The 27,193-nt window shown below is 47.1% G+C and overlaps 1 protein-coding gene across 1 annotated transcript; it reads left to right on the top strand.

The window, feature by feature from the left end:
- Positions 1-81: 81 nt before the first annotated feature.
- U2af50 (U2 small nuclear riboprotein auxiliary factor 50) lies at positions 82-24,308 on the top strand. Its single transcript, XM_077698751.1, has 11 exons — positions 82-271; positions 9,925-10,015; positions 10,898-11,043; positions 11,940-12,163; positions 12,299-12,415; positions 12,812-12,950; positions 17,093-17,172; positions 21,892-22,014; positions 22,833-22,922; positions 23,022-23,252; positions 23,494-24,308. The coding sequence occupies exons 1-11, from the start codon at positions 244-246 to the stop codon at positions 23,623-23,625; spliced, it is 1,401 nt and encodes a 466-aa protein (XP_077554877.1). The 5' UTR covers positions 82-243; the 3' UTR covers positions 23,626-24,308.
- The last annotated feature ends 2,885 nt before the right edge of the window (positions 24,309-27,193 follow it).

The following is a 27,193-nucleotide window of genomic DNA, read 5'->3' as shown; positions in this document are numbered from 1 at the left end:
GGACAGGTCATGTGAACTTTCAATATGCCTGAAGCCAGTGGTCTAGAAGTCTAGCACTTCATAATACTTCATACGTCATCTAATGCCGGTACCTGATGCATGCTGGGTAACTTGTGCAGCTTAATGGCGCCTCCAAAGTGACGCTGCGCCTAAATCGTGGTGTTTTTTTCTGGTAATACGGATTCACCTAGCTAAGCACCAGCCTCGAGGCGTTGTCAAGTGAAGCCTGCGTACTCGTGCAGGATGGGAGAAGAGCGAGATCTCGACAAAGGTGAGAACTTGGCGCGTTCTTTCCTTAAGCCTACCGAGCCTGCGCTGTTTGGTTCGGGGGGCATTTTCTACTCTGCATGTTAACCTAATTAATTGGTAGTTGTGCACCTCAGCTCGGTAAACGCAAAAGTTCATTGCTACAGTTGATGCATGTTAATCATGGTTAATTCACGCAAAGCTTCCTGTCGTTCTTGCGGCAAGGTTCTGCGGCTACGGTGGTTGTGGCGCGTGCCGAGCCATTTCTCCTGCCTTGGCGCAGGATCAAGGGAAGAAGAAAAAGATCATAACCTTTAATAACGACATAATTGTAAGACGTTCGAATTTTTTTTTAACTTGTGAACATGCGCTGAGGCAGCAGTAATGTATTTACTTAGGCGTAACGTCGCTATCCGCTATAAATTTTCTGGGACGTCAATGCATGTGATTTATCTCGATATTTGCCTACAGTGCGGGCATTCCTGTTGAAGCGCCGAGGTCGTGTGAGAAAAAATCTGATGAATAAATTATGAAGCCAAACATTACTATTCTTTTCTGAAGTAATGACAATGCAAAGTAATATTTAAAGGAGTTATTAGCCGAAAAAACAAAAGCAATGATGTGCATTGATGTGATGTGAAGAAAAGAGGGCCACGAACAGTCATCAGCTGCGAGATATGACTAATGTCTTATCAGGTCTGTCTGACGCTGTGATTTTTTTAAGTCGTGGCCGGAGGTGTGGAGCGAAACGGCTAGACAAGCATACTTAGCTATGCAAGGCATGGTACAGTGGTGAGCTCGCCTAGGGTGAACGCGGGAGCGCGTGGCCACCGGTACTATCAGAGCAGTTTACCGTGGGATGCGCGAAGCATCACGCATGCGCTGTGAGTGTCGAGCTAGAATTTGCTTTCAGCGCGCGCATCGCGTCATTGAAGCGTTTGCTCGTCTTCTGCTATGTTGCGCGTCGTCTGCTAATGGAGTCTCGCTCTGAACCTCGAGTCCTCAATCCTTGTATGTGCCTAATAAAAATCACAAAGGTGCTTTTCCACCGTAAATTGAATCGAGCTTGTAGTTCCCTGCTCACTTCAAGCTCTCAATTTGTTTGATAAACATTGTGTGCATGTGTTCCTTCGGCTTGCGTGGCAATCACTTATTAAAAATAATATGCTACTAAAAGGAGCATCGTCTTTTTATCGAGTCTGCTTGAAGCAAGCTGGCGAGTTGTGATATGACCAACCGATTGCATTGCATTCAAACTAATGAACGAATAACCACTCCCTCAGAAACATTTTTGTTGGGGATTGCAGTTTCAAGTAATTTATACAGCGGCCGATTGCTAGCAGATGACGCTCTGATGACGCGGTGCGTGTGCTGAAAGCATAGCCTCGCTGGAGATGCACAGTGCATGCGTTCTGCTTCGTGCATCCCACGGTGGGCTGTTCTGATAGTGCTGGCAGCCACACTCTCCCGTGTTCACCCTAAGTGAGCTCACCACTGTACTAGCCTCACGCTCCCCAAGGATGCCATCGCCTTTGGCTTGCACATCCTATCTGCATAGTTGTAGACGATATTGCATTGTGTTCATTTTTATGAGTGCATTTCACAGGCTGGCTTCTTGCCTGCAGTTTCTTGGCTTCGTTCATCGTCAATGCAAATTGTAGAAAAGCTTAACTTGCTAAGCCGTACCTGACTGAGAGAAAGAAGTTCCACATTCAACTGGCCACAATAACATTTGGAATGCTGGCTTGCTGTTTTGATTGGGCTACTTTTTAACCCCCAACTCATGTCCTATCTTGAACATCTTCACAACATGGAATTGAAGTGAATGCAATTTCTTTGAGGTCATGCTGTTGTGACCAAGGGCTGTTTGCTCAGAATGAAAGCTATTTTGGCACTTCCTGTTTGTGCAACTTGCACACTTCCCTTGGCATTTGCACTTGCTGCTGTAGTTACGAAAGCAGTGTGCATCCCTTATTGGCTAGGGGGGTGTCAAGGTAAGCTTCCTTGCTTCCACTAATCAAGTGCCAGGGGCCGAGATGTCGCTGTTGGGATATTAAGAATAACTTGGGGCCCGCCCTTGGCAACCCTAGCACCTATGTAACGATGGGTGGCGATATGGGGGAACCTAAGACTATCTGAAGACCATGTATTAACCTGTCGTCTTCAACAATGTCCTCAGGATGGCTAAAATATACAACACAGTTAGTGAGGACAAGTCGATGCTTTCGTTTATTCGTTACGAGGGGCTTTGCAGTGTAGATGTCGATAGTTGGTGTTCTCTCCAGGGATTCTTTCTGCAGTGACATCCCTGGGGGCTTCGGTTGCTAATGGTACAGAAACAATCTGTTGCTCCCTCAGTGGGCAGAGGCTGTTTTGTATATTAGGCAATGGACTTGCTTTGAGTTACATGCTCCACCCCTTGAGTTCGTTGTGGGTTAGCCTTTGATACTGGTTTGTGGGTGTGCTGGGCCAAACACTGGAACAAGTATGCCACCAATAGTTGTGCCACCATAGAGCATCCAGAAAACAAGTGCCCAAATTGGCGAAACCAGGCACGGGCATACAGGATTCGGGAAAACGCCCAAGAAGCCAGTCACAGCCGCAAATTGGCGCCTCTACACATGTGCATCACCACAATCGACTGCTTAATCAGCCAAGATCTCTCAACTTTCTTGGGTGAAGGCCAAGATCAACTTGGATTTTTTTTTGTTTGTTTGTTTGTTTGAGAAATGTCTTGGGGGGGGGGGGGGGGGGGGGGCAGAGGGCTCGTCGGCCAGCTACAATGGGAGGCACGACCTACTGACCGTAATTCTTTTAAAGGGACAGACAACCGATTTTTGTGTGTGGAGTGCATGTACTCCAGCTCATATGAAAGCTACTGTTTTATATGCTGGGGTAACCGCAGGGAATTTTTAAACAAACAGCAGAAATATTTTAATCTGCACTAAAATTTCTGTTGTCTGAAAGGTAGCAAACATGTAGTTGTCTAAACGTGACACTACCTTACATCTCCAAACAATTTTCAACACGACTCAAAAAACGCATGAAGGAATAGAAAAGGTTGCACATTATTGTTTTTTATTCCGGGACAAGTTTTTAAATACTTTTAATCTCACGGGCAGTTAAAAGTATGTTGCAACACGGCTCAGTCGTAGTTGCCAGCATTCCTTTTTGTCGGGACACGGATGGCTGGTAGGTCTAAAAATGTTGATTTCAAAAGTGCTCGGGCGCTGTCACCAAAATTATTTCAGGTTAAGGTGTTTTAAGTGATGCCCTTTCATTTGGGCCAAACAAATTATACTCGACAAAAATCTGTTGTCTGTCCCTTTAAAGGAGTACTGACACGAAATTTTCGTGTTACGTTTTTTTCGCTGCTATGCGTGCCTACCAGCCCACTAATCATATAATGACAGATTAGACGGTCGAGCCCAGCGTAAACATTCATTTACGGCGTCGTTTATTCGTGCAAGTTTCGGTTTCGACTGAAAAACGCCGAGCGGCCGCCATAACAGGATGTATCACATGACGTCACCATTCTTGCCGCATCGCTGCCTCTCTGGAAGCGCGCGCGAGCGAGCGCACGCGCGCGCCCAGACCGGCCGAGGTCTTCGCCGTCCCCACAGGCCCGGACAGCATGACGTCAGTCCCAAAACCATGACGTGTACACACGCCCGAGCAGCGCGCGCCAACCACAGCCAGCGCGTCGGCTTTGTCACGGGAGCCCCGACGTCGGCAGTTTGGGGCAAGTAGCACATGATGTCATGTCGGCCCGCTCTGGGCTTTCTCGTGCGGGCGAAGATTAAAATGGATTTTAAACATGTTCCGCTGAACTGTTGCTGTTGAAACTTGCTGGGAGATATCTCCTGATAAAAAGGAAGCGTTTTACATAGTTATCACAGCTTTGAAATTTCGTGTCAGTACTCCTTTAAGAGCCACAGCTGATCGATGGGGGCTAGGCAATGCAGACTGGTGATTTTGTTGAACATGCCCCACAAAAGCGTTTCTTGCTCAGAGATGCAAGCGCGACAATAAATCGTTATCGAATGACAGCGATGATAAAGAAAAAAGCAACGCAACAGTTGAGGCTGGTGGGCGCTATGAGGAAGAGTCAAGTTGGGATGTGGAGGGAACGGGAAAAGAAAACACTGGGAGTTGTGCAGGGTTGGAAACAAGCTTAGCTTGTGTGGCTCACGTGGCTTACTGTTTAAGAAATGAACACTATTAAAGCATCAATTCATTTATCAGAATGGTGATTAATCAGTCGTCCGCCCCTAATTGTAATGCCTGCATCAAAGCTGGGCAGGAGGGATAGGCTGAAATGGAGTCGGCCTAGGAAATTTTTAGTAAGGCTGAGCTGATCACAAAAGGCTGAATGAAAGGTTCTTCTTCACTTTTATGCACTGTGCCCGGGCATCTTGAAAGAGGGCCAGGAAAGCTTTCAGTAGCCCTTGTTCAACCTAGAATTCCAGAAAAAAAAAATGTAGGCTTACCAAACATTCACACAGTTGGGCTATGCTTGAACCCAATGTTCTTAAAGGGGCCTTGAAAGGCGTTTTGAGCACACTAAATGAAGTAGCGCAATCGTTAGATTGGGTCGTGAACGTCATCTGTGCCAAGTATTACTCTTTTACGTGCAGCGGAAAGCTCACACTTTTGTTGCAAAGTTTGTCGCTTTTTTCTCACCCTTTCCTTCGTGTTTTTGGACGCCGCCATCTTCACATGTCTACATCATCGATTCCCAGATGTTCATCACTAGCTAGACATCCTGCTATTGGGCAGCTTTTTCACGCACTTCCGGCAAAGAGATAAGTCGTCTGCTCAGCGTCGGCCCGCCGGCTGATCTGCCAGCGGAGTACCGCAGTGCTTGGACATTTTACGACAAACGAAACAAGTGTAAACAAACGCTTAACCGTTTGTATTGAATGCAACACGGCCATAACACGACATGGATGTTCTCTTATCTGAGTACGTTCCATAAAGAAAGCGTTGAAGCCCCGTGGCACTTCTTTCGTGCAATCGCAGAGAACGCCCTGAGCCGAATGCCCGGGTTTGACGCATACATTTTATTCAACTTCAAAACAACCCAGAGATGCGTTTCGAACGAACACAACGTCACCACATGCGTTACAAGTCTGAACCGCGACTGACAGACGATGGGTTGCCTCCTCCTGCCGGTCGTAAATTCGGCACTCAAACCTCGCGCGCGGTTTGCGGGGACAAACAGCAAGTCACTTAATTCTGGCGCACAAGCCGAGATGGCTTTTAGCCACGCACACTGCACATACCCCATGCGAGGTTGAGTCGTACGTTGCTCGAGAAAGATAATCCAGACCATGGGAAGCACTACCCACCCACAGAAGCACAACACGCATTTCATCGCGAAACAAAGGCGTCCACAACACACACACCATCGCCTCCTGTAATATTAAACTCATCTCGCACTTCATAATGGGAGTGAGTGGTACACTTGCAGTGCCCACATGTCGCGAGGTGGGGCCCCGAGCTGAACCGGGATCACGCTACCGTAACTGACTTCTGGAGCGGTTTGTGCCTTGTTGCCAAAGCAATGGATGCTCGCTCCAGCGCTAGTAAGCTCAGAGTCGTGCCGGAGCATGTTTTGCCAACGTTGCCGCTCTCCACCATGCGTCGCCCCAAGCTGAACTGGTCACATGATTGAAGCGTTTTGTGCACGGGTTCTGTATCGGTTTAAAATGTCTTTTTCACTTGCCGCCGGCAGGATTTACCACCGCCGCAAAATAAGACCGGGCACCAGCGGGGCCACATCTGATACGGCGCTTTTTGGGTAAACAGTACGCGGTGCATGAAAGGAACCGAGCGCACGATCCTCCCCGAGTGGCTGCGAGTTCGCCGCCGATAAAAAGTCACGTGCCGCCGATAGCAACTGCCGCAACATACACCGCGAAAGGGCAAGGCCAGGCCGCCGCACACATGCGGCCAAATTTTTAGTTCGCTTTTCCAGCCTTGAGCGGAGTGCGGGATTCATGGTGTCAACAAAGCTTGCCTGTAGCAGACAGCAGTCTGATGAGCGCCATAGTGGAAGTACGTCATCGCTGAGGAGCGCAGCATCATGGGAGGGAAGGCTCGCGCGCCGTCAACAGCGAAAGGAGGAGGAAACGCGGCGCGACGATAATGCACTGTTTTTGATTTACGATTTCTCAGCTAATACTCATCGCTTTAACAAACTTCTTGCGGGAGGAGATTGCTAATACATTGTTTTATTTGGTTACATGTACATCCATGCATCGGCGGAAGGTATTTCAGGACCCCTTTAAAAATTAGTTCCATTGTGTTTGATAAATGCACAGGCTCTGGCTGTAAACTCGCAATGAATATTCGTTTCAACAAAGCTGTTTAGCAAATTGTAATTTTTCATGTTCACAGTTAAAAATACCAAGGCATTCCCAAGCACACACACGTGAGCGCAGGTCTCGCGGCGACCGCCTGGCAGTTAACAAAACCAAGAAAATGCCTAGCACTCGTGCGTGTGTGCCTTGCGACGACCGCCCAGTGTCCCCTGTGCACGTTAGTGAAGCCAAGCAAACCCACTTAGTTTATTGGCCAAGATTGCAGCAACCACCGTCAGTTAAAAAAAAGAAAAAAGAAAATGCCAAGAGCTTGTGTGTGTGTGTGCCTCGTGGTGACTGCCCATCGTCCTCGGCGCACGTTTGTCGAGCCAAGCATACCCACTTAGGGAGATTAAAGATTGGTGAAAAACAAAAACTCCAGCGTTCGTCGTAATCGTGGCAACACTTCCTCGGAGCGAGGCATACACGTCTTAGCGCACGCCCCTCCAAGGTGATGTCCAGTGATTATCACTTCCAAAAAAATGAAAGAAGCTCCCACTTATAGCAACAAGTACGAAGTACAGGTCGTTGGAGCAGCAAAGAAGCAAATCGACTGCAGTCATGGACTTAAACCTCTGTGATGGTCGTGCAGGTTGCATACAGCTTCGCTACCTTCAAGTCTTGCGCGTTGGTGTGAGCCTTTTTCATATATATATATATATATATACATACATACATACATACATACATACATGCATGCATGCATGCATGCATGCATGCATACATACATACAGGGTGTTGCGACGATAATTGGACCACTTTAAAACATTTTCCTGAGCGCGCCGCCGCTCTGTTCGCGCTCAAACTTGCCACGAAGGTCACAATTTGTGGTCTATTTTGTTTGATACCGGGAACAGTGATGGTACTTACCTGCAAATTCTGAAAATAAATAAAAACAATTTTCGCCTATGGGAACATGGCGGCTGATTTGGACGTGCGAGCCAGCGCAAGTTGATGTTGGAACGACGGAACCACCTGCAGACTGAAATGCACGTTTGGGGTTCACGTACAGAGCCAAATGGTGCAGCAGACGATCAGAAAATGCACCTAGAAAAGAGCTAGCAGACGATCAGAAAACCCAGTTTTCCTGTCGCACGTCCAAATCAGCCACCATTTTCCCGTAGGCGAAAATCGTTTTTATTTATTTTCAGAATACACAGGTAAGTAACATCATTGTTCCCGGTGTCAAACAAAATAGACCACAAAATGCGACCTTCGTGTGAAGTTTGAGCGCGAACAGAGCGGCGATTCACTCAAGAAAAATTCTTAAAGTGTTCCAATTACCGTCGCAACACACTATGTGTGTGTGTGTGTGTGTGTGTGTGTGTGTGTGTGTGTGTGTGTGTGTGTGTGTGTGTAGCTTTCTCACTGCATTTTGAAGTACAGCAAGGTTTTTAGGAGTTGCATGGTAGGGATCCAAAATCAGCTGCTGAAAAAGCGGATAAGTCTACTCTAAGACCACAGGCTAACTGTTCCAAGCAGCTCCATGTTGTACCACTGCATACTCTGTATAAACGCTATGGCTAACTGTTCTGCAGGCATGTGTATACAACTACCACTCAAGGGCCATGCATGACGGGTGGTCGGAACTATAGTTGGTCAACACTGCCTCCTCTCAGTTTCACTTCAAGGAGGCAAAGCATTCCGCGGGCATCTCAGCTCGTCATTGTAGCCAGGGTCCTTGAGAGCTCAGTGCAACATCCTACTTCAGATTTTCAGGGGTTGTAACTTCAGATTTTGTCGCGTTAAAATTTTCACCACCTTCACCTGCATTTATAAATTAGTGCTGGGTGCAGGGAGCTTTTGTTGTTGTCTGTGGGGGATGGAGTTGGGGCTTGAATTAAGTTTCTGAGTTCAAAAGAAAATTTGTTGAGGGGTTCTTTGTAAGTGGCCACAATGTGTGACTGGTCGAGTTTTTTCAGGGACGTAACTTTGGTTCTAATGCATGTAAAACTACCTCGGAAATTGCTAAAGAGAAAGCATTTGTTGACTTGGTAGGTTGAAAATCCAACGTCACATCGCAACATGGCCGACTGCATGAGAACAATGCAAGTAACTGAAATAATGCAAAAATGGGGTAAACTTGGTTCTGAATGGGAGTTGAACTCGGGGGTGGGGGCCCCCTACAAACACCAGCCCACGACGCCATCAAGGCTCGATGGCCCTAGCTGACTGAAGGTGGACACAGGGAATGCGTTGTGGCTCTAGAAAGGTCTACAATTGGGCAAATAGTAAAGTGCTCTTCTGCTTGCTAAATGTCCTCTTTGCTTGTTGTGCAACAGTAGCGCCGTGTGTCGCACTCTGAAATCTGTGATCGTGTGGCACTTCCTCAGTGGATGGTGATTGGCGATGGGAACATGAGTGTTACTCTTTAACATTACTCTTTGCCCTTTACATTACTGTTTACTTTTTACGTTGCCAACATTACTCTTTGAGCTCCAATGTTTCCGGCCCATGCAGTGCATGGCGATGTCAGCGCGGATATGTTCCAGCCTTCCTGTTAAGCCTAGTGTTGAGCTAGACCTCTAACATCATCAGCTGGTGTGCGCCCAGCATCATCTAAAACACTCCTTTTTTTTGTGTGTGTGTGTGTGTGTGTGTGTGCGTGTGTGTGTGTGAAACTGCGAGAAATGCTCCGCTGTTCTGTCTCGGAGTAGGAGTAGAATCTTGGTTTTCGACCGAACAACCCGGGTTCGAGCCTCAGCAGTGCCAACTTATTTTTTTTCCAAGACGCGGGACTTTTTTATTGCAATATGTTCTTTTTGCTCAGTTCTGGGCATTCTTTTCGTAAATAAGAGTGGTTTAGTACTTTTAAATTGTAGGTTGGGGAATGGAATATTGCCTTGGTAAACAATGGGTTTGACGTTGCTTGGCACGTCATAAGACTATGTTACTATGTAACGTTGAGGCTAAATATAATCTGAATGAAAGCGATTTGCTCTTGGATGTAATAGCACAGAGGGGAAAGACATGCAAAGGAAAGGAATGATGGTGTTTCTAAGAGAACATGATTTCAGCACGTGCCGCTGCCTCATGTAGTGGCACAGCAGTCACTGGCAATCCAGGGTACTTGTGGCAGCGACCACAACAGTGCCACAGCCGTATCCTATTGCCAAAATATGTGATGTCTGTAGGGCGCTAATGCTTCTGCTTTCACATCACAAGGAGTGCTTTGATGTGCTCGTAATTTTTTGGTTTGTTTGTTTTAATTTTAGTTACAGAACTGTCTGCCTTTCTGATCCACACACATTGCAGATGCTGTTGCATTTCAGACCTAACTTTGACTGGCTCTCTCACTCTTTCCTCTCTGCAGAGAAAGACCGCAGGCGGCGACGCAGCCGGTCAAGATCTAGGAGCCGTGAACGCAGGCGTCGTTCCCGATCCAGAGAGACAAGGAGGAGGAGGTAATATAATGCTAGCATCTTTATCGCATTAGCACCCTGCTTTTTGATAACAATACAAGAAGTTGCACAAACAAAAACACAACAATAACCTGTATATACCCCAACCATTGTCATGCATCACATTCAGACAATTCAAGTAGAAATGTTGCCTTTAATTGAATCATTAAGGCAATGATGATTCTGTTTGTAGGACTTGAGGATATTAGTGGGCTTGGCTCAGTGCTGAGGGGGCTGCATTACACAGCCGAAAAAACCTTCTCGTGGCAAACCTGGACATGAAGCCTTTGGTATGAAGACTCCATATAAAGCCACAGATAGGTAAATAAGGTGTTATACAACTATCAGTTCGTTACAGATGTGGGGAGCAGCTGTCAGGCTTCCATGTCCAGAGTGTACAGCCTGCGGTGACGCGAGACTGTAGCAGTTTCCTGAAATTTCCCCTTACGGAATTTCGCTATATCCCTCGCTAGTTTTAGTGGACAAGCAGGTGTCCCCAAGCGAATGCTTTTGATGTGTCTTGCTGATATCAAATTTGGGGGCTCATCTCTTGGGTGCTTGGCCTGAGATTCTCTTAGTGTTGGGGGAAGTTGCGGGGAATTTCCTCATGTGCATTGGGAACTTCACTCACAGAGCATGCCTTGAGGCCTTTCACATTTCGCCAATTTCAACTTTATCCAGATTATGACCATCTCTACATTTTAGATAACTGGAGTGTTCTACGCTTAAAATGCTGGGCGCATTTAGTGTCGTGCTGTACATACGTACTGAAGAAGAGTCAATTTTAGCCACGAATACGACGCCTGAGGGACCACTTGGCATTGTTCTGGCGTTCTTGGGATCCTCGTTCTCACATGCTTGGGATCCTTGTTTTTCTTCTCCCAGCCGCAGCCGTAGCCGAGACAGAGGCGGCGGCGGCGGCGGTGCCGCAGGGGCCAAGAAGTCGCGCAGGAGGAAGCCCTCCATCTATTGGGATGTGCCTCCTCCCGGATTCGAGCACATTACCCCGCTCCAGTACAAGGCCATGCAAGGTGGGCAGCCCACGTTTACAGGCGCTAGTCAGGTCTTAAGCGTTCTGTTAAGGAGGCCATGAAGACAAAATACAACTTTGTTTAATTTGAAAGAAATGGGTTTCAGCACCTCACTCAGCTTCCATTCCAGCCACGAAAGATGTTTTTTTAACCGAATAAAACGCAAGAAGTGTGTGTTGAAAACTCAGATTTCGTGCTACAGCGGTGTGTAATGGGCAGGAGTGGCGTCACATGAGCCAGCATTAAAAACATAATTTTCAGCGTGTTTGCTGCACGTTAGAATTCAAGTGGGGCGATCAAATGGAACTAGAGATCTCACTGGAATCGTCCACACTGCCATGGTGGCTCAGTGGATAAGGCGTTCGGCTGCTGAGCCCAAGGACCAAGGTTCAATTCCTGGCCGCCGCGGCCACTTTTCTGATCAAGGGGAAAAGTGAGCACGCCCGTGCTTTTTGGTGCACGTTAAGGATCCCCATGGGGGTCAAAATTAATCCGGATCCCTCCACTATAACGTGCCTCATCGCCTGTGTAGCGTTGGCACTTCAAACCAATCAGATCACTACTATCGTCCAGTCATGTGTCTTAGCAATGGGTTAGCTCAGCAGCCGCCAATCACACAAACAGGATTCTGTGACGTCGTAGAAAAGTTTCTTGGAAGTGGCTAGGGAGTCTCCACCGCTTCACGTTTTCCTTAATATCTGCACTCTAATTCCCCCCTTCCCTTCCCCCCCGATGTTTGCGATAAAATTGGCAGCGTTGTTATCGGGACAATGGAGTCTCTCCCATGAACCAAACATGTATTTTGTCTTCATGGCCCCAGTCTTTATAAACAGAGAGTGACCGGGATCGTGTCAAATGGACCTTCTTCTTTTTCCTCCTCCCCCCCTTGTGTGCAGCGTCTGGCCAGATTCCAGCCACTATGCTGGCAGCTACGGGTGCTATAGCCACAGTGGGTGGGACTACCACGACCATAGGCGCAGGCATTGGAGGAGGGGTGGGTCCGGGGCCTGTGGCACAGGCCATCATCCAGCCACCGGCTGCCGTGCCCATCGTGGGCGGCACCATCACCCGCCAGGCACGCCGCCTCTACGTGGGCAACATCCCCTTCGGCTGCTCCGAGGCAAGTTTATTGCGGACTGGCAACATTTGAAGAAGTCTACGGGGCTGCCAACCTGTGGGCTTGTCTCTAGCCTCGGGGTAGGGTGGAATACAGCCAAGTCCATACAATGGTCTCTGTGGTGTTTTCTCTCTGCAGGAGGAGATGATGGACTACTTCAATGCACAGATGCATGCCTGTGGCTTCTCCCAGGCACCTGGCAACCCTGTTCTTGCCTGCCAAATCAACTTGGACAAGAACTTTGCATTTCTAGAGGTCAGTGCTTAACATTTCTTTCATTGTTACTAAGTAATGCTATCAAATCATCCCAACCTGTTATTGTCAATTCATGGACCAAAGCTTTTCTTTGGGTGCTTTGGTGCTTTTAGCTTTCTCTCTCTCTCTCTCTCTCTCTCTCTCTCTCTCTCTCTCTCTCTCTCTCTCTCTCTCTCTCTCTCTCTCTCTCTCTCACTCTCTCTCTCTCTCTCCCTCCCTCCCTCCCTCCCTCCCTCCCTCCCTCCCTGTCTTAAAGCAACTCAATTGCTTCCAGTGCCTTTGGCAAGCTCTTTTGTTGTCTTGTCCTTCTTGTGGCTATTTTGCTGTGCACCCGGCCCATCCGCTGTCGCTAACATTGACACCAGCAATTTCGTCGCCCCCCCCCCCCCCCCCCAGTTCCGATCAATCGACGAGACAACCCAGGCTATGGCATTTGATGGAATCAACTTCAAGGGCCAAAGCTTGAAGATCAGACGGCCACATGATTATCAGCCTATGCCTGGCATGTCTGAGACGCCATCCGTGGCGGTCCCAGGTGAGTATCGCTTGATCTACCCTGGTGGGGCTTCCCATTTCTCACTCTGTGCTGTTTGGGGCTGGCCGTCGTCGTGCATATTAGAATTTAATGCAGTTCCCGTTATATTAGTAGCAGCTGCCGACAAGTAAGGGTAAACAGTTAAGTATGTTAGGCTGAGAATGCAGTCGAGCTCACTTATAACGATACCATTTATAACAATATATCGGATATAACGATGAACAACTATGGCACTGTCCACTTTTGTATGCTTTCTACGGTAAAATAAACCGCTTATTTACAATGCTCCAGTGCCACGATATCGGATATAAGGATTGGATTCGGTCACAGTGTGCACCAACAATGTGAGCTGCCAATGGCATGTGCCACGGGCCGCGATGCACCTCATCCCATCCACCTCTCAGAAAAGCGAGTCAACAGCGCCGCTTACGGGAAGTGAGACAGGAGGAGAGCAGTTTTCCTTCCAAACCCCCCCCCCCTCCCGGCACCGCCGCTTTGGCATTGTCCCCACGCCCGCTCGTAAGCTCACTTGCGTGTTCGGCTGTGTCAAGTGCGCGCCACTTTGAATTTGACTGGGTGCCTCTTCAACTGCCTCCATCTTCCCGTGGATAGGACGTCAGGGCCAATGTTTTGGAAACACCCAAGTGCCTCAGTGAACAGGCAATTATTGCACGGATATGTGCTGCAGACAGCGGGGACTGTGACAACTCTGGCGACGCGGTTGTGCAGCCTACTCGGGTTGTGTCTTCGCAGGTAGCCTGACGCATGATACTGTCCCTCAGGGACTTTGTTTCTGCCAAGTACCTTTTGGTCAGCTAGGTGAAGCACCTATAGATTCTTTTGAAAAAGATGGGCGTCAGCATTGCGTTCAGAAATGGCTTTTATGGCTTCTATGGCTTCTTTTCTGCAAATGAGTAGTAGTACAACCTTGCTTGCATGCAAATGAAATCTTGTAAGCCCTGTTTTGTCTTTTTTTTTTTCCCACAACTCGCCTATAAAAATTATCGGTTTAACGATGGGATTTCCTTGGCACTTAGGTATTGTTATAAGTGGACTCGACTGTAGACAAATTAGAATTGGTTTGCAGCTTTGCTTATGTTGCATCTAGTGTATCTCTTTTTTTTTTTCAATTTTAAAATTCATTTGTCTTCTAGCAAACAACAAAATAGTGTAGTACATAAATCCTAAAGATCTTTGCATGTGCTTCAGTGATTTCATTTAAAATCATGGAAGATGCAAGTGTTTCCACATTATGACTGAGGTTTGGGGGGGTATGCAAAGACCAGGCATTGTGATTGTGGTCTGTCATGCAACGCTAGAGTTTATTGGTCTGTGAGGTGTTTATTTCATTATTTTGATGGTTTGGTGTGAAGCATTTTTTTCCTTTTTTCCCTTATAGGTGATGTTTAAAATGCAGGCTGATAACCACGATGTTCATTTTGAAATGCGGTTAGCATTTGCCTGGAAGAAACACTTTCAGAACTTGCATAGAGCTGAGGTGGACTAGAACTCATTCAGTCAGCGATGTGCCAGCCCTAAACCATTTGCTCGGTCTTTCTTCGTTGAGACAAAGTTTCTGTTCTTTCTCTTTCCGGCACGACATGTTTAGGGATTAGGAAGCACGCTTAGAATTGAGTTTGATTGCTTGTTGCTGGTAAATAGTACAGTCGAACCCACTTATATCAAACTCAAATGATTCCCCCCCACCCCCCGAAGTTATTGCTTCTGTTAAAAGCAGTGCCCTAGAAAGTATCCTGTGAAGGTGTAGGAGCATTGTGCATCAGCGCTGATCTCTATCAGCCATGCACCACTGGAAGGAGGCTTTTTGGAATTACTTGCAAGCCAACAAAGCTGTGTTACAAACCCAAGTGACAGCTTGCCATTTTGGTGAAGTTGTGGCATTTTTGAAAATGGACTGCTGTGATCCATGGAGAGGGGTCGCGCAACTTTGCCTACTACATTTTGCTTCTGCAAGTGGTTGCCTTGTTATCATCAGAGGCTTTGCTTTCCTGATTTCACTGAAATTCCTCCATTGTGTAATGTCTGGCCTGGATCCCCGGGAGTGACTGCTTTCTTGTGCCCCTGAGATTTCCCACAGCTGTGGCTTTATTTTCATTTTGAGGCTTTTATTTGTTTACTCTTGGTTCCAGCAGGTGGATCCAGTAGGCGGCATTTTCTATTTGATCCTCCGTAATCACTTTTCTTAGCTTCAGATAACTGGCAGCATTTGCGCCGCACTTCCTCGTGCATTTCTACGCCCCACCATAACGGTGCTTGCGTTGTCAGTGTGGTGTGCACGTGTGGCCCTGTGCTAACTGGGATTCATAGGAGAACTCGTCTTGGGGGCTTTACCCACATTGCCCCAATATCGGGGCAGGGGGAGGTGGAGCGCTTTTATTAGAGCTTGTGTTGAGAAAGTTTTGCGTATTACCGCTTGCTTCCTTTTTGAATTTGATATATTTGGGTTCGGCTGTGTTTGCAATTTGAGGGTCAGTGTCATCTAGACAAAGGGGTGACGATAGTTGTGTTTAGAGGTTCACTTTTCAGGGCTAGCAATGTCACAAACAAGGTGTACCCTCGTGTGAGAAACGGTTGTGCCTATTCTTACATGCATCCTAGTGGGCAGATATGCTAATTGCTTTTGCTTGAGCATTGTCTTAGCCATTCCAACTTATGCGCTTATCTGCATCCTGTATTTGTGTTGGTCTGTCTGTAGGCCAATATTCAAAGTGCCTGGGAAAGTGTGAGGAGGCTTGGCTTGTCTAAAATGCAGAGGTTAATAATTATGCAGGCTTGCAGGGTTTGAAAATTGGGTCAGTCTCTAGGGGATTGTGGTCTGTCGAGCCTTTTTTGTTTTTTCCCACTTTGGCAAAGGTATGATTGGAGCGGCATTCGAGGTGGCAGCGATGCTTTTTTTTTGTTCCTTGATTTTTTTCTCGAACCATTTGATGCGTTCACTTTGAACGAGTTCCTCTTTGTCGTGATGTCAGCTCTAGAAAGGAACATGGATGAACATTAGATTGCTTGCCTGCTGGCAAAGAGTGCACGGCTTCCTCAACATATTTGCAACGTCCAGCATTGGGTCCTTAGAACGTGTTTCTAGCAGGGCTTGGGTGCATGAAGGGGTTCAAACTGTCCGAGTCTCGCAATGGTTGTGATGTCTGCATTATTACAGGGTTTGAAGTTGTGTCGTGAAATTTCCATGCACTTTGTGTGTACTAGGTTGTATTGCATTTCTTTCGAGGGGAAAAGCTGCTCCACTCTAGCGGGGGCTGTGGGCTGTGCTGAGTGCTTTGTTGAGTAGCGCCTAGCCCTTTTATCCTGATCTGTCTCGTCCTCCATTTTAAAATTGAAATTTTTTCTTTTCTCCTTTTTTTTCCGCACAGTTTTAGGTAAAAGGGGGGCGTTAGAAGCCTTCAGGTCCGAGCCCCGCCTCAGTGGAGTCTCTGGACAAACTCAGTTTTTCTCCCCACACTCTCTCTCTCTCTCTCTCATTCTCTCTCTCCCTTGGTTTATGCCTTTTTGTTTATTTATTTTTTCGAACTACATTTTGCAGCCACGGACTTGCGTACGTCTTACCCTACATTAAGAGGCCAAGTAACCGGCAAGTTTCATGCGGTGCTTAAAGGTTCCCGCCAAGTGTTGGCACTTTTTACCACTACTGCAAGGACACTTACAGGGAGCCTACCAGTTGCTCTGTCCTACTTCGGTTATTTGAAAAAGGGTGGGGGGAGGGGGGCAAATGCAACCGTAAACTATTGTGGAACACTTGCTGCAAGTCTCGTCGAATGTTGAACAGACTCTGTTGTGTGTACTTTGTGGCAGTAGCTTTGCTGTGTACCCTACTAAACGTGCATCGCAAATCGTAATGTCAAAATCACAGAAGGGCCAGCGTTGCCTTTTTTCCTACCTACACCGCTTGTCCTCGTGTGAGTTAAAGCTACCGGGTGGTTCGACTGCTTTGTGCCAGGACAGGAGTTCTCTCTAGGTGAACCCAAGGGGACACCGGCAGCAAGCGCGCACGCTGTGTCTCTTCCTCCGGCTCCCGCCTCCTTTCTCTCCCCTGTGTTTTTTCCCCCTTCCCCCCAGGAACTGTGTGGTGGGTGAGGGCGGGAGACAACTGGATTTGGGTTCTCTTTCAGGTGTTATTTCAACGGTAGTGCAGGACTCTCCCCATAAAATATTCATTGGCGGGTTGCCGAACTATCTAAACGAAGACCAGGTAAGGTGGCCACCAGCACTTCCTTTGCGTTACCCTTTTCTGCATCTTTCTCTCTTTCTCCCTCTCTCTCACCCATTGTGCAACTTCATCTTAAATTGGGTGGCTCTTTGCAGGCATAAATTTTGTACCGTTTTGATGTTGCTGTGATCTTGCAAGGTTAAAGTGTGCCCAGTACTAGTGAAGTTATATTGGCCCCCAAAGTGTTGCATTTGTCATCGTTGCCAGAAAAGTAAACCTGAATACTGTGTAGCCAATCTTGGTGTTTGCTGCTGCTTCATAAGCCTTTCTTGCCTGTTTGGTGTTTGTTGACGTACTGCAGCTGTGCACTTTATCGAGTTCTAGTGAAACTGTCATCCAAGTTGACATTTTACATTGGCATCTTAAAATTTAAGACTAATACCATAACCTCTAAATTCTCTTTTTCTGCATATGTCCTTTATTATTCCTTAAATTTGCCTATGCTCCATGGTGCTTCTGTGCCTTCAACCAAAATCTTAGCCTTTGCGAGCTGTTTTGCCATGTTACCGAGTTTTTTGTCGGCTTAATTGTGAGTACTCAATGTGCCCATGCAAGTATCTCCAGAGTACATGTTCGCAGACAGTTAAAGAGAATGTGTGTTTTGGCTTGCAATGGTGTATCACTGCACCAACCTCAAAATAAGGAAGGTGTTAGAGCTACGGGGAGGTAGAATCAGCAAACCGTAAAGTAAAAACACTGCACTATTAAGATGGGAGCTTTGACACAAAAGTAGGAGACAAGCGTGTAGGCAAGTGTGCAGTGGGAAGGTAGTTGAAATAGCTGAGGTGGTACACACTGTTTCAGTTTATGTGAGGTAGCCTGAGAATAATGAGTACGTTCTAAAAATGACAAAATAGGAAACGGGCGAGGCAAAGCCCTTACGAGGAAACTGTTAGGCCAGAGAAGACAGTACTACAAGACAAGGACTAGCTTGGTCTTTGAGTTCACAATAGTGACCAAAGGTTAGATGGAAATTGCACTTAATGAGATGAAGAAGGGCAAAGCTGCTGAAGGTAATGGAAAGCCAAACACAAGTGGAATTCGAAACTGGTGCTTATTTGTCAAAATTGGGAATGCGCATGCAGCCATGACAACTTATAGCCGATAAGTAAACGTACCCAGCCAAGGTGGCGAATTCATGGGAAATTCATGAAGTTGAGAATGGGGCACTAGGTAGCTTTTAGCCTGCTGGAGCAAGTGACGGTGTTTAGCTGGGGACGTGCAAAATGGGCAGAGGTATTTAAAGGGGCATATTCTTCTCGCCGATGATTGACGTAGATTCTGTTGTTCAGATTTATGCTGTCAGAAAAAGTGGGTCGAGCCTTTTAATAATGGGGGGGCTTCCTTGTGCTCACAATGGTGGCTTGAGTTGCATTGAAGGTTGCTTATGAGCACTGTTGAGTAAGTATGTAGACAAACTGTTGACGGCTAGCTCTGCCACATTTTGCATGCGTGAACCGTGTGCCGTAGGAGTTGTGTGAGTGCGTAGCGGAGCGCCTTAGTTGATGATGCTAGTGTTGGAGAAAGCCTGTACTCATTCATCTGTTTCCTTTTTTTCTCTTTTTTTCCTCCCCCACTCTTTTTTTGGATTCGTAGCAAAGGTTGGGAGGGTGATGATTACCTCTTCCTAGTTGCTAAACCAAATCTCGAGTCGCACACAACTTGCTCTTCCCCGCCACTAATTGTGAGGCCCGTGTAGCAGGCAAGTTTAAGCTATGCTCTCGTCGGGGGACACACTTGTTGCAGGAACGAAAGGGTGATGGTGAAGGGGCCATCATCGCACAGAACGACCATGGGGTGGCAACTGCCGTGATTCACAGTGCCCTGTTGCGAAGCTCTGTGTAACAGAGCGGGCTGCACTGATCGTGCCCTCCGTGTTCACTGGTGTGCTGTAGCTTGTGTAAATTTGTCTAAGTCAGTTCGGGTAGTGCGTCAAGCAAGTGGCGTTGTGGGCAATTCTCGCATTTTCTGCAAGGGTGGCTTTATGGTGTGTTGAAAATTTGAATACATATCATACAGCAATGTGCACTGGATGCGGAGGGCACGTGATGTGCAAGTCTGTTGAGTGGACTGATTTGCTGCTGTGGAGGTGGTGTGCGGTGAACTTTTTTGCAGTCTCAGCACAAATGACGGGCTAGTGTCAGCAAAGTGATGCCTAGTTTGGCCAAGGTTAATGGATAGTGTGCATTTGTTAGCTGATCTACACGGGTGATGGACAAGAAAGCGGAAGCAAGAAGTATTAAAAACTACATCAAAGAACGTATCCTGAATAGGGGATACTTCCTCTTATTGGGGCCTCTTTGGGGCTGAAATTTGCGTTAATACATATCACAAAAAGCCTGTTGCCAGGGCGGTGCACGCATCGATGAGGCTTTTGCATTTCCGGTGTTGCAGCCAGCCATTAATTGGTTCACCTGATGGTTTCTCTCTGCTTGCAAATGTGAAATTGTGTTCTTTCACGGTAAAAGCTTGTTAACATTTGTGTCGCTAAGCCAGCATCCTGAACCGTAAGACACGACTGCTGTCCTGTAAGTAGCTGCCTTCCTTTTCTGCTGTGTGGTAGAGTTTCTTACAAAAATATACTAGAGGGGGAACTGGTGCCGCAATCACCCATGAGCATGGGAATGGCGAAAAGAGATCTTTTATTCACTGCAAAATTGGCTCGGCAGCAACAATTTGTATGTGCAATGAGCACACACAAGCTGCCAAGTCCTTCCTTGAATACTAGCTGTCTGAACGTCACATACTATGTCTTCCTATGTGGGTTTACTTTGGATATGACTAGCCATTTCACGGTTTTTGTAATTTTCATATACATTGGCGCAGGGCTAGCAGACCAGCTTAACTTGGGTGAACAGCAAGAGATGCTCTCCAGTGCATACATATAAACTGTTGCGGCATTTCTGATAATTGTGCAGAAATGGTGCATAAAGTGCGGCAATTTAAAAATAAGTATTTTTGCTTTTCTTTCAAGTGTTTCCAAAATGCAGTCAAGAAGTGTTTCTGCAGATATTAGACATGTTATTTTCTTTTGCTTTATCTTTAAAAATGTTATCACATTATTTTCTTTTGCTTTATCTTTAATCTTTAAAAACGTTATCACATTTGCAAAGATGTTCGGAGCCGAGCCAACTGTGAAGCGAATGCAAATCTTTGCTCTTCCCACAACATTCACGCTGCCGGGGAGGGCCCCAGAACAAGTTGCACAGACGCTGGCACCGTAGTTCTCCCTAGTATGCTTTTGTGAGAAAATGTATGTGGTTGGTTGAGTGATGTCTTGCCACCATTAAAATTTCCCTGCCCTAACCTGACATTTTTTGGACGTTTTGCATGTAATTATGCATCTCCTCGTAGCGTCGTAGTACCTCTTGCGCCCCCCTTCTTTCCCTGCCTCTTTTTTTTCTGCTGTGCATTGTGTTACCCTATTTCCTAGGCATGAAGCTCTATTCATTGGTTGTGATGTATGGTCAGCTAGAGCTAGCATCGTGTACCACTTGGAAACAAAGGCTGCTGGTTGGCAGTAGCAGCAGCTGTTGCAGGAAACATAGCACAAAAAGAGTGCCTGCTTTCTTGTGGCAGGCAGCTGTGTGCGTAGCTGCCTCAGGAGTTAGAGAGAAATGCAAAGCCCTGAGCTGCACTGCACTTTCCTGGCAACATTTCGAGGTTGTGGGTGGTGCTGGTCTCTTTGTGCTGGTACTCATTCTTTGCCACTGAAGCACTGCTCTCTGAATCCAACAGATTGTGATTTTTTCTTTCTCACTTTAACAGGGTTGCTTATTTTGTAGTTTTGATTAACCTAGCAATTGCTCTTGCAGTATAATACTAGTAGATTAGTACCTCAAATTTTTTTTGCCTTTAAAGGGGTCCTGAAACAGGCCAATCACGCTCTTGCAATCACGAGGTTGCGTGCCCGGTGATATCTGAGCTGAGTGTAGCTCTTCATGGACAGCAGAAAGCTCAAAATTACACTGATGCCAAGGTTGCCGCTTTTATGCATAAAGAAGCAGGGGTAACTGCCATCGGTCAGACTGGCAAGCATCCTTGCATTCTCTGCTCTTTGCAGTTAGTGTTGCCGGCACTGCACGTTCAACTGTTTACTGTACTGTTTTTGTGCACACATTGAAGTGGTCTATCAGAATTGCCGAAAGCGGTTGTACCCTAAACTGCGATTCTTTACACACACGCACGCGCGCGTGAGCAACTCTAGAGAGACTTATTGTGAGCACAAGTGATGTCACGGTTTTACTGGTGCACAGCTGAAATGTGGCTGAATCCAGTATCGTTGCGAGAGAGAAGGGAATCGAAATTGCAGTCCTTTAGTAGGACTAATTGGGGGGTAGGTTACTACAACCGTGCTGCATGCTTCAGGGCCCCTTTAGGTTGCCAAAAGTAGACAATGCTGTTGAACTTCTGCTGTGATGCAGTGTGCCTTGTTGTCCGGGATTTTGCTGAAAAGCGGTTCAAGTGCCCCCACTTGGTCATACATATGCAAGCTTGTCGGTGAGCGATGTGCTACCAAAACGGAGAAGTTCTTGGCACGTCGTCAGCTGTGCATTTTTCAGAGAAGCAGTGCTTCCTTGGCGTTTTGTAGTGGGGCAGGCGGGCATTGATGTAGGGCATTGCAGTTCGCCAACTACAGTGGGTGGGTGACCTTGTGCGTCCCCCAACGTGTCCGTGTCAATGCAATGTGTGTTTGCACAGGTGCGGGAGCTGTTGATGTCATTCGGACAGCTGCGTGCATTCAATCTTGTGAAAGACAGCGCTACTGGACTCTCCAAGGGTTACGCGTTCTGCGAGTATGTGGAGGTCACCACAACAGATCAGGTGCGTGCCTGCTGCTTTCTATCACTGTTTTAATTATCACACGACCGTGTAAATGGTAAGGTGAACGCCTACAGGTTGTGACAGTGATGCTTGCTGTGCAAATGTGTATCTTATCACGGTCATGGGGTGGTTGGAGTTTCTGTAACAGTCAACATTGCGCGTGTCACTGGCAGTGTGTCAGAAACTCAACCTTTTTTATTTTGCTGATGCGTGAGGGAGAAGCTGTGGAGAATGCACGTTTTGTTTTTGTATTTTTGTGTACAGGGATGCGTGGAAGGATACAATGGTCTCTGGAAGCCGTTTGATAACTATTACGTTGTTATAGCTGTATGAGTAGAAAAGCCGTACACTTTGGCAGTCATTATATCGCAAAGAATTCAGCTAAACTCGGTGTGAATTTTGTACATTAAGTGCCACCTGACATTGAGAATACGAGTGTATGGCATTTCCCTTTAGGCACTGGTGTACCTCTCATGGTTTTGAAACGCTTGTATTCTGAGTCTCCAACTCAATTGCTTTCCCACAAGTTTACATGACACTTCAGTTTATAAAGCTCATAATTACAGTTCCATATTAAGGGGAAAATGTTCCCACGAAAAAGTGGCCTTGCATTTGTGTCAGGAATTTAGCTAGGGCTAATAGTCGCAGTACCTGCGTTGGCACTGCACATTTGTTCACTTTTTTCTTTCTTTAATTCACTGTCAGTCGCATCTCCTCCGCCTTGAAGCTGCTTTTGGCTGTGCTGCTGTTAGGTCTGTGCAGATCTGACTATGTTGTCCACCTTCCTTGCTCATGTGTTTATCTTGTTTGCGTTGCAGGCTATCATGGGACTCAATGGCATGCAGCTTGGCGACAAGAAACTGATTGTGCAGAGAGCAAGCGTGGGCGCAAAGAACAGCCAGATGAATGTGAGCAGCCGAGAGGGGTTTTTGGGATTCAGTGCCCCCATGCGCGCACGGGCAGGTGTTCATTTTTCCCTTCCCCTTCTCTCGCTCCTCAATTCGCAGCAAGCCCCAGTGCAGATCCAAGTGCCAGGCCTGCAGCTGCAAGGCGGTGCGGGGCCCCCGACGGAGGTGCTGTGCCTCATGAACCTGGTGTGCCCCGAGGAGCTCAAGGATGAGGAGGAGTATGAGGACATCCTCGAGGACATCCACGAAGAGTGCAACAAGTACGGCGTCGTCAAGAGCATCGAGATCCCCCGGCCCATCGAGGGCGTCGAGGTGCCCGGGTGCGGAAAGGTGCGACCCCTCTGGCCCTTTTTTCGCCTATGTGACGGGGGCCACGTGTTCTTTTGGCAGGTTGAGAAACTTGAGCAGATTTTTGCGTCATAAGTTTGCTGTACACTTTAAAACACTTCCGCTTATAAAACATTCCTTTTAAGGAGGTTTGTCGTGTTGACCTGGATTTTCAACGATATGTGTATTTTCTTTCCCGAAACCAATCTTTACTCCAACCCCTTTCTTCCCCGCATTGTTTCAGGCCTTCGTGGAGTTCAACTCGGTCATCGACTGCCAGAAGGCGCAGCAGAGCTTGACTGGGCGCAAGTTCAGCAACCGCGTGGTCGTGACGTCATACTTCGACCCGGACAAGTACCACCGCCGAGAGTTCTAAAGGGAGCCACGCGAAACACGCGAAACGGCCCCTTTGCCCCGGCTCTATCTCCCTGATGGCCCCCATTTGTTCTCTGCCATTTCGAAGCACCCTGTAGCCAGCTGCCGCCCCCTTATTCATTGCAGCACCGTGGAAGTGGGAGTGGGGGGGGTTTTCCTTGCGCTGTGTAATTTCATGTTCGGCCACTGTGTGTAGCCTTGCCACGTAGACTTTTTTTTGCCCCCTCCTAAATCCGTTCATGCCAGCCCATCATGTTCCGTGAACTTTTTTTTTTTTTTCTTCTTCTTCTTCATTGCTGTTTTGTTGATGCTATCGTGTTTTCCACAGGTGTGCAAAATGTGTGTGTCACTGTCTGACCGACAGTGAAGTCTCTTGTTTCCTGGTGGCTCCGTGATACTCCTCCCCTGTTGGGTGAAGTGCTGTTTGTTCCAAGCGTCCACACCAAGGTTTTCATTGGCATGTTTGCATCAGTCATTACATGAGCCTGTGTAGGTGTATTACGTGGGACAGTAAGTAGGTAAAAAAAGCCATGCATCATCTCCACTTGAAGAACAGCTTGATTAGGTCAGAAGTGCTACCTGTTTGTTTTCCCCCCTGCTCCTCTCCAGTCTTGTGGCATGCAGAGTGCTTTCATACATGAGTAGCTGTGTACTGCGAAACCGCGAAATAAACAGCTACTCGGACGCCCGTGTCAGTGTTTGTTTGGAACCAGAAGATGAGTGTTTTTGCATGCGTCCTGTGCATGCACTCTGACGAAGTGTGGGCGTCTGGCAGGTGAATATGCTTGAAGCAGGCTGTTGTTTAAAAACAGGCCATGAAAACGAAATGCAAAAAGTTTGCTTCATTCAGTGATGTCAACTTTAATGGAAACTTACTGCAACTAAGCTATATATTTTGAGTAAAATAGATCCAATAGATGAGATTCACGAACCACTGTTTTGCTCGGTCCTGACGTCGTGGTTACATGTGGGGGGGAAAAAAGGCGACTGCCCACGAGTTAACTGGTTATCATTGGATTGCACAAAAAAAAAGTGTTGCTGTCACCTGCGTTAAGACTTCATGATGCATTTCAGCATCATCAAACCATCCGTTAATGCCAAATTTTTGCTTGAACAGGAAGCCAGTATACTAGAAGGGAAGTTGCGGGGTAGCTCTACCGCTGATTGATAGCCTAGTGGCGCCCATTGCCTATGTGTAGCAGTGTGACCCCGAGTTGGTTCTTGCTTCAGGCGACGGGACTCGTTCACCAATTAGTGAGCTAGATAAAATTTGACATTTTTAAATTCAACTGAAAGCTTACTCATTCTAAAAGTGCAATGCTGGCAGACAATCATTTCGCTGAGAGTGACAAACTTATGACGAGCTTTTTGTATATGGCAATGCGTATCAGGTTACTTTTGCAATCGCCTTCCCCCTAACTGAAGAAGTCGTACGTAACGTGGTGTCCTGTACACGAGGGACTAGAAGATCATGCAGCAGACAGGGCAGTGCGTGAACTCTCACGCCGCACCTCGACGGTCACGTGTCTCTCACCCCTGCCAGAAATTAATGGAGAAATACTTTCGCTCATTAGGCAGAAGCGCAGCACTTCCTCCTTTCATCTTCATCAACAACAGCCTGCTAGGTCCACTGCAGGACAAAGGCTTTTCCCATCACCCCATACTATGATTCAAAGCCATAGAAGCTCAAACCATGAGGCACATACGAACACTTAATCACTCAGGTCGAGACTTGCAAAAGTGTTCCCCAAATCTTTTTCAAGATACTTGCAAAATGCAGGGAGATAGCCAAGTTATTCACGCAACCTGGGGGTGCCCTATCATTTGGCCGTAGGAAAGCACTCGTGGCCACACTAATCCTATTGAGATGTGCGGGGCAGCCCTTACCGGCTTATCTCTCTAAGATAGATACGCCTGATCCAAAGAGTCAAGATGGGAGCTGTTGGCATCGCATCCCTGAAAGTTTCGCCCCACGTATGAGCTCCCTTCTAACTTTTCACCCCCATCCCTTCCCTCCCTCTTCTCAATAAATGTTCAATTATTACTGTTTGATCTAGACATATCACCCAACGTCACTGGTTTTGCATAATTATTATTACTGTTGACAAAGTCGGGTCTGGCACCCATCCTTCTGTGAAGCACACTGGTTTTGCCCTCTCTCCTGGTGACCTTTCCACCAGTTCCTAGATCCACACCTTTTACCACCGCATATTCCATAGGGACCTGGTGGCCGTTGTATGGCACCACCGTCGCTTCAGCAAACAGCGTTGCCTGTGGCAAACCGCTCGTCAGTGGAATGCTAGTGGCGGTCAGCGCAGCGTTGTGCATGGCTTTCCGTCGTTCTGCTACGGTGCGGTTTGCAAAGCGTAGATGACCACAAGGACTTTTTTTTCAGATCGGTAAATCTTGAGCGTGGAGGTGACCTTTAGGAGGCATGCCTTGTGTGTGATTTATGCCCATACTCAGTAATTCCAAATAGCAGATGACGCTCAATGCGCCAAGCTGGAAGTCAAGCTGGAAGGGCAAGTCAGTTCCTTCATGCAGTTTGGCGTATCGAGGAATGTATTGCAGCTAAATGCTCCTACAAAGCCGGTGTGTGCAGCTGATCCAGGAATGCTACGGCGCTGGCCTTGGCAATTGAGGACGAAACGACGCCGTGCACAAGCGAAAGAAAGTTGGGGGAAGCCTTCTAAGATTTGCCTCAAAACAGAAATTGTGATGGACGCCGCTTCCCTAAATTCAGTAACTACGGTAGAAACGTGTTTAATTCGACATGCTTACTACAGTCATCGGCAATCGTTTACAGAATAAATACCGCATGATAGTTGAACGTTATTGCTTGTCGTGGAAAAGCATTGCTTTACAAGAATTGCAATGGTTGCTGGCTAGTTGGTTAATGGTTTTTCAAAAAACAATTCCTGCATGGCTGAAGGATGAGAGATAGGAGGGTGCCCTAAACCTGTATACGTACTCAGTTTCACATCTGAATGCTGTGGTCGTTTTACAAGCTGAAACCTACGCTTGAAAAATTATGCACTACTCCGTCTAACGACGATGATGGTTTATCGCAAAGCTTTCTTGTGTAGGTTTCCTTTGTTGCTTTCTGTATTTAAACTTTTTCTAGTTGAGCTTTGAATTTGACCAGCACGCAGTTTGGTCTTTTGATCACAGAGTCTTTGACTTCGACCTTTTCCCATTCGATTTCGCACGAAGACAGCTTCGCGTTCAACCATCGTCATCGTTAAACGGAGGGCTGAATGATATTGCTGTTTAATTTTGCCCTTCCATGCACCCCTCGCCAAATTTGAACTTTGCGTCCAGCTTGTTGGGAATGCGTCTGTGCGGGAGGACTCGGGCTGATGCCCCCCTATTTGAGGCCAGTAGTCACGCGTATTTGGTTTCTTCACAAGGCATTACACCATTTTTAGGGTACTCGGTGAAGAATACTTAAACATTAAAAAACACGGGCTGACGTCAACACTGCCACATTTTTAAACTATCGGTGCCAGCCTTTATTCTACGCGGGAGGTAAAATGGGAAGGGGAGGGGGGATGGCTTGCAGCTTGGGC

Source organism: Haemaphysalis longicornis, unplaced genomic scaffold, assembly GCF_048455015.1.
Source record: "Haemaphysalis longicornis isolate Haplotype H1 unplaced genomic scaffold, Haemaphysalis longicornis Haplotype H1 scaffold_2, whole genome shotgun sequence".
Lineage (NCBI taxonomy): Eukaryota > Metazoa > Arthropoda > Arachnida > Ixodida > Ixodidae > Haemaphysalis > Haemaphysalis longicornis.
The sequence above is the reverse complement of the archived record's forward strand: the minus strand, read 5'-3'. Positions and strand labels throughout refer to the sequence as shown.